General features: G+C 30.6%; 1 protein-coding gene across 1 annotated transcript; it reads left to right on the top strand.

Annotated features, from left to right (window-relative positions):
* The first annotated feature begins 2,065 nt into the window (after positions 1–2,065).
* Positions 2,066–3,748, top strand: LOC126664209 (uncharacterized). Its single transcript, XM_050356489.1, has 6 exons — positions 2,066–2,165; positions 2,276–2,333; positions 2,480–2,677; positions 2,753–3,068; positions 3,117–3,310; positions 3,478–3,748. Exons 1-6 carry the CDS (start codon positions 2,066–2,068, stop codon positions 3,746–3,748), a joined length of 1,137 nt encoding a protein of 378 aa, XP_050212446.1.
* Positions 3,749–8,272: the final 4,524 nt, after the last annotated feature.

The following is an 8,272-nucleotide window of genomic DNA, read 5'->3' as shown; positions in this document are numbered from 1 at the left end:
ATATTAGAAAGATATCTATAACTTGTGCAATTACAAAATGGATCAAATAATCTCACAACTTGGCAAATCATATTAAAAACATCCATAGGAGAGTGAAAAAACCATCCCCTCTAAAATTTACAAAACCGAATCAATTTACCATCTAATTTTTACTAAAAACTGCCGAACCAACCATGGAATCCGACCACCATAATTCCGGCCAATTTTTGTCTTCTTTGTTAAAGAGTAGACTTAGGTGGGTCTGCTCTTTGCTGGAAAGTGCAGATTTATTCCGGTTTGCTCTCCGGCGAGGTGGGTCTGCTCTCCGACGAGGTGGGTCTGCTCTTCGCCAATAACAAATCCCACGTCTAGGATCTATTCAACGAAGAATAGATCTCAAACCTAGGATTTGTTTAACGAAGAACAGAAAAAAAACAATCCGCCAATTTTTTTTCCAGCGGCGTTGGTCGGTCGGTAGTGGTCTTCCGGTGGAATCTAATGAGTGGTTAGTTGTTTTATGTTTCAAAATTTGAAAAAAAAATAGAAAATTTTAAGTATTAATTTGAATAATTGAAAAAAAAAAGATAAGGATTATTTTAGACTTTTCTATCATGGAGAGTATGTTTTATACAAGGGTTGAGAGTGGGCAAGAGTGGCCGAGGAGTGGATTTGATCCAGTTTTGCCAAGTTGTGGGGTGATTTGATCCGGTTTTGCGAATTTGGGCGTATTTGATATTTCGTGCCAAGTTCAGGGTTTTTTTTGATCATTTACTTGTTTTATAGTGCATGAACTTTAAATTTAAAAATTGAAAGTGAACAAAACCGATAATGGGGCTTAAAATCACCTACCGTCCCTGACTTTAGGGCCTCCAATCGCGAAAGTCCCTAAGCTTAATTTTCGTCGCAAAATCCCCTAAACTTTGATTCTAAAATCATGAATGTCCTTTTGCCCTAAAAATGGCTAAAATACCCTAAACACGTGTAAAACCAAAACAAATCTGATTTCGTCCAACCCAATAAAACTTAATCTAGAACCACCTAATTAAACTTAAAATTATCCAACCAAATCTGAAATCGACACCTACTCACTCACCGCCACACACTCGCCAAAATCCATCTCCAATATCCGCCACCACCCACTGCTCAATTCGTTTTCCAGCGGTTTGAGGAGCATTTCTCCTCAGAATCTGCTACTCAGGTGAGGAGCTGCTCGTCTTCTCAGATGCTCGTCTTCTTAGGCCATCTGAGAAGACAACCAACGTCTTCTCAGATCTGTTATGAGAAGACAAATATCGTCTTCTCAAGCCATTAGAGAAGACGGGCCGGTTTCTCGTCTTCTCAATTGGACTGAGAAGATGAGAAGATCCTTGCCTAAGGAGCTGCTGCTCCTCAGGCGAGGAGCAAATTCTGAGGAGCATTGCTCCTCAGACCGTGGGAAAATTTAGTTGATCGATGGGTGGTGGCAGATATCCGAGGTGGTTTCTAACGGGTGTGTGGCGGTGGGTGAATATTATAATGGAGTTTATTTCTTCGGTTAGATACACAAGTATAGGTGATTATTGTGATATGGATCGTTGGTTCCGAGTAGAGGTTTACGTCAGGGGGATCTGCTTTCCCCATATCTTTTTATTATTTGCGCGGAAGGGTTGAGTTCGATGTTGTCTCAAGTGGAAAGAGAGGGACGAATTCATGGAGCGGTTATTTGTCGCGGTGCTTTGCCTATCAGTCATTTGTTTTTCGCAGATGGCTGTTTTCTATTTTTTAGAACCTTGGATGATGAGATTAGCATGATTTGGGAGGTTCTTAATCGGTATGAAAGTGTCTCAGGCCAAAAAGTGAACTTTGAAAAGTCCAATATTTTGTTCACTGGATATGTGTCTATTGAAGAGAGGGGGGGCATGAGTCCTTGGTGTTTCACTGGCAGAAAATAATAGCAAGTATCTGCGTTTTCCTGCTTTGGTTGGGAGGAATAAAAAAGATATTTTCCAATTCATTAAGGAGCGGTGTGGTGTAAAATTGGAGGATGGAAGTCTAACTTTTTATCCCGAGGTGGTAAGGAGGTTCTTATTAAACGGTAGCACAGTTAATGCCCAATTATGTTATGAATGTCTTTCTTATTCCGCATAATTTATGCGATGAGTTTGAGCGGATGATGAATAGCTTTTGGTGGGGAAGAGACCAAATGAGTTAGAAAGGCATTAATTTGGCAAGGTGTGACAAATTATGTCTTACAATTTTTTTTTGAGGATTAGACTTTAAGAAAGTTAGAGAATTTAATGTTGCCATGTTAGCTCAGCAAGGGTGGAGGTTAGTAAGCTCAGAAATAACTTGATGTCTAGCGTGTTTAAAGCAAGGTATTTTCCTAATAGTTCGTTTCTCGAAGCGGAGTTGGGATTAAATCCTAGCTACGTGTGGCGTAGTATTTTCGAAACCAAGCGGGTCTCAAGAGGAATGCGATTATTTTGGTGGGTAATGGCAAAAATATCACTGTTTGGAACAGTCTCTGGCTTGTCAATGCTGAACATGGCTATGTTCAAACCATTCAGCCACCAAACTTGTCTAATGTTACGGTTAACCAGCTACTTGTGGAAGGAGGTAATGAGTGGGATATAGGGCTTGTTAGAGATGTGTTTGATAAGGAGGATGTTGATCGGATTTTGAGTGTTCCGGTGAGTAGTAGGAATGTTGATGACCGATGGTAGTGGAGCTTAGAATCGAAAGGAAACTTCTCAGTTAAAAGCTTTTATCGAGCTAATAGTAGAATTTTTACTAGTGTTCATAATGATGTGTGGATCCTGATTTGGAATGTTAAGTTTCCGCTCCATATCCGTAATTTTATGTGGAGAGTTTGTGCCGATTATCTCCCTACGGTTGAAGCACTGGCCAGTCGTCGTGTTTTTGTCTATGCAACGTGCATGGTGTGTAACTCAACTGAAGAAACAGTGCTTCATCTCTTGTGTGATTGTTCTTTAGCGATGGAGTGCTGGAAGTTAGTCGGTCTTGGTGTTGATAGAGGGAACGAGGTTTGCGTGCAGAGTTGGTGCAAATCTTGGCTGAATAAGCTGACTGAAGATGACCAGGCGTTGGCAGTATATGTCTGCTGGAATTTATGGCTTAACAGAAATAATTCGGTTTAGAAAAAGGTGCATGGGACTGTTGATGCTATTATTGCAGCAGCCGGGAATCAGTATGCATCATGGAAGGTGGCAAATCTGAAATTTGTCCAGTTGAATTTGGTGGTGGTTGGTAAGGAAGATGGCAGAGTAAGGTGGACAGCGCCTCTGCAAGGGTGGTTAAAGGTTAATGTAGATGCAACCGTGTTCTTAGGAAGGTAGTATATTGGAGTAGGCGTGGTGGTTCGTGACTGGCATGGAGCTGTAGTGCAAGCTAGGCAGTGCAATTTGATTGGTTCTTTCTCCCCTCGTATGGCTGAGATCATGGGGATAAGAGAAGCGTTAAGCTGACTTAAAGGGTGAGACAATATTATTATCGAGTCAGGCACGCTAAAGGTGGTGCTATAATTCGGAATCCTAGTCCCTTAGAGTCAGAGTTGTTAGCAGAGGATTGTGTTGATTTAGCGAAGCCGTTTCTTAATATTTCTTTTATTTTTGTGGGACGATCTGCGAATCAGGCAGCGCATGTTCTAGCGCAATATGCCAGTTCCAATTCAGGCCATCAGAAATGGTTCTGTCACTTCACTGAGTATCTCGCCAATGTTACTGCTTCTGATTTGATTTATTGGAATCATTTTTATCTCAAAAAAAATTGAAATTTATTTTGATTTGTTTTACCAATATACATATCCATTTTTTTGTGATTTTCTTTATTATTGTAAATTAAACTTTGAATTCACCCTAAAAATAATCTAAACTGAAGTTGAGTTTTAATATCTGGCTTCCTATATTAATACTACTTTTGGTATTGGATTTTTATATTTCTAATTATCAATATTAAATCTATATATTTCTAATTTTTAAAATATTAAATCCCTCCATTTTAAAAGATGAAAATTGTGTTAACTAACATAAAAATATCCAGTTTAGTCTCTTGATTTTTACTTAATAATAATTATGTTATTATTCTTCTAAATTGGATCCTAATATTATTTTAATTTTTCAAATAACATAACTTATTAAATTATCTAAACTTTTTTTTTTTTATCAAAGATAGCCTACTCTAATTGTTAGCGGGGATTAGCGGGAGTCAATGTTAAATATTTTTTAAATAGGCACACTGCCCGTGAGTGTTGAGGGTCGAACCCTCAACCTTATACACATATCATTAGAGTTTAGCCAACTGAGCCAAGCTTTCAAGTGTAAATTATCTAAAGATAAAATTAGGTAAAACACTCTACTTTTTAAAATAATAGTAAATTATAGCTCAACAAGAAAAATATAGAGAAAATATCTTATCTTTTGAGCACTTTAATTTTTTTTATTCTATAATTTTTTTTATTATAATAATACTTATTTCTTATTATTTTTACTCTAAATATTTTATTTTTACTCTAACATATATATATATATATATATATATATATATATATATATATATATATATATATATATATATATTCAGATTTACTCTCTCTCTCTCTCTATTACTTCTTCTTCTCCATTTTTTTTCTTCTTCATTTTCTTCTTCTTTTTTATTTTTTTTCTTTCTTTATCACGCCGTCGTCGTTCCTTCAACGATCCGCCATCACTCCGCCGTTGCTCCACCTTCGCTTCATCTTCGCTCTGCCGTCGATTCATCGTTCTTCCATATTTTAACGATTGGTGATTATTACGATTTATTTTAACTCTCATATCTAAAAAGATTGTTCTTGAATTTTTTTTAGTTTGAGATTTAAAAATCTTCATTAAAAATAATTTTTCTGATGAAAAAAACAATTTTCTGCAAAAAAAATAATTTTTGCAGAAAACAGCGCCTGATTATCATATCGTTATCATTATGATGTTATCATATCATTATCATAACACTCTAGAGAAAAACGATTTTCTGTCAAGAAAAGTATTTGATTATTATATCGGTATCATTAATGTTAGCATGTCTGTATCATAATGTTATCATATCAGTATCATAATATTATACGATTATGATAATAGTATGATAAGGTGTATGATTATAGTATGATAAGATTATGATATAGTTATGATAAAATACGTTATGATAATGTTATGATAATATTTTATGATATTCTTATGATAAAGTTTATTATGATAATGTTATGATAATAGTATGATAAGGTTAATGATAAAAGGTTACAATACAGCTATGATAAAGTATGTCATGATAATATTATGATAATATTTTTATGATACTGCTATGATAAAGTATATTATGAGAATGTTATGATAATTTTTATAAAAACAGGTGATAATAGTATAACAAAGTTAACGATAATAGTATGATAACGTACGAAAAATAATTTTTTTTACAGAAACATTATGATACTGAGATGATAATGTCAATGCTGCTTTTATGATAATATTATGAAAAAATTTGTGATACCGATATGATAATATCACTGCTGCTTTTTTAGATCTAGATCTGAAAGATCAAATTGCGAGATAAAAAATAATGATACATAAATAATTGGAAATTTTTAAAGTAAAATTACAAGATTGAAGATGACGGAAAATTAAAAAAAAGTGAAAATAAAAAATATAATAAGTGGAAGAAGGAAAAAGAAGAAGAAAGAAAAAGAAGAAAAGTGGAAGAAGACAATGAAAAAAAAAGAAGTGGAAAGAAAAAGAAAGATAGAAAAGAACGAAGGTGTGAGGTCATGCATTTTATATATTAGAGTAAAATCATTAACCTTTTGCCACAAAGAGTAAAAGTACAATATCTAAAAAGTTGTGATGTATTTTTCATTATTTTTCCGTGTTGAGGTATATTATTTTATTATTTTTGTTTTTGAGGTAAATTTGTAAGGAGCCCTTATCTAAACTTAAGTTATCAACTTTTTTTATTAATTTTTTTATTACAAATTTAAAATAATTATGCATATAAAATTAAAGCTATATATAGTGTGCATTACTTTTTGTACCAGAATTATAAATAGAAAGGTTATTTAAATATTTTTTTTTTATTTTTCTCATTTGTAACAATTTAAACTTATAGTTTAAAATTCTGCAACACATATTCCATTCTTATTAAGTTTAATATTTTATAGCACATTTTCATTTTTTGGTCATTCTTCTATTTAAAGTGACATTGTTTTAGTGTACATTTGTAGCTTTATATTTTTAGAAAAGAAAAATATGCTCTAAAATATTAAACTTAAAAAGAATAAGATGTGTGATGCAAAAAATTTCAACAATATTGTGTGCAAGTCGCTATAACTGTGAAAGACAAAGATTAAATATGCAAATAATCAATATAAAATTTGAAACTAGCTATTTAAGTGAAATAGGTTTTTATATTTTAGTTAAAAGTTGATAAATCTAAAGCATTTATTTAATTAATAAAACATTGAAATATAGCATGATTTTTTTATTAATTTTATTTAAATTATTATACTTAATTTATCTAGAAATCATAAATCATTAATTAAAATATATCTTATATTTTTATTACTTTTTTATTTCAACATATTTAGAAAATAATGTCAAACTTTATTTATTTTAACCATTGTTTTTATCAAATTTTTAAATTATTCTCATTAAATTTTTAAATTAATATATTTAAATCAAATTATATTTTAAAACAAAAGTTTTTTTAATTTAAATTTGAATTTGGAATTAAGTTCCAATTTTTTCATTATATATTTAAAAATGAAAGTGAATTTAATTTGATATACACCTAAATCAATTTTATATTTGGCGTAATATATTATTTAACCCTTAAACTTTATCACTTTATTACATGTGATCTCTAAAATAATTTTTTGTTCTATTGGACCTCTAACTATTTTTTTGTTCTATTAAACCCCTAAACATTACCATTTTGTTTCTCGTGACCATTGAACTAATTTCGTGTTCCATTAGACCTTTTAACTATTTTTTTAGTTCTATTTAACCCCTCAAATTATTATGTTTTTGTTCTATTTAACTCCTTAACTATTTTTTTTATCTATTGCACATTTAAACTTTTAATTTTTACCCATTTAACCTCCTCAAAAATACAATTATGTAATTTTCAAACATATTATATCTAGAATAAGTGCTTAAAAGCATATAAATTAATTTATATACAATGACATATGATTTTTTTAAATTTATTTTTTAATAATATTTTTATAAATTGTTGACGATAGTATAAATTAATTAGAAACAAAATGGTAGAAATAAATAAAAAATATTTAAAGTTGATCAAATGATTAAATAATATTACTTTTTGAACATATAAATATTTTTTTTACATTTCAACAATGATAAAAGGAGTTTGTCTCTTTTGGTTAACAATATTTATAAAGTTGTAAATTTATTATTCTTTGATAATATCAAATAAATTTTTAATTGTTTAAAAAATTATAAATTTTAGTGTGTTTCGTAAATTTAACTCGAATTTTTAATTTTAGAAATTTTAAGATACCAAATTTTAATTTTTTGCAATTTTAAACTTTTCAAATCAATTACAAATCTTTTAAATTTGAGTTTAAATTGTAAAACACGCTAAAATTCATGATTTTTAAAGCAATTAATCCTTAAATGAATTTTTAAATAATATATAAAATAAATCGCTCTTTATTTTAAACGGAAGAAATATATTTATATTTTTTTTAAAATTAAGACATTATGTGAGAGGTTAAATGGGTAAAACATTTAGTTAAAGGGTTAAATAGAAGAAATAGTATAATTTGAGGGGTCTGATAGAATAAAAAATAGTTAAGAGGTGTAATAGAATAAACAAGTAGTTTAGAGGTCGCATGAAATAAAATGGTAAAATTTACAGGTTAAATAGAAAAAAATAGTTAAATGGTTCAATGGAACAAACAATTAATTTAGAGCTCACATGAAATAAAATAGTAAAGATTAGGAGTTAAATATTATATTAAGCTTTTTAAATTCACCTTAGATTTAGATGTAGTATATGAGTAGTCAACGTAGTATAAATGATTATTTTAATTATGTAATAGGCTTGTATATGCTTGCGAGCTTTACATGCCTCTTAATTAATATACGAGCTTGGCTCAATCTTTTAAATCGACTTTGACTGTTTTCTTTTCACCAAAGGGTCACATTACCCCCTGAACTTGACACAAAATATCAAAAACGTCCAAATTAGCAAAACGGGATCATTTTTATTTTGAACTTGTAAAAAATGGTACAAAACCCCCCCTCCCCAC

Source organism: Mercurialis annua, linkage group LG1-X (genome assembly GCF_937616625.2).
Source record: "Mercurialis annua linkage group LG1-X, ddMerAnnu1.2, whole genome shotgun sequence".
NCBI lineage: Eukaryota > Viridiplantae > Streptophyta > Magnoliopsida > Malpighiales > Euphorbiaceae > Mercurialis > Mercurialis annua.
Note: the sequence above shows the minus strand (reverse complement) of the source record. Positions and strands in the feature narration are given on the sequence as shown.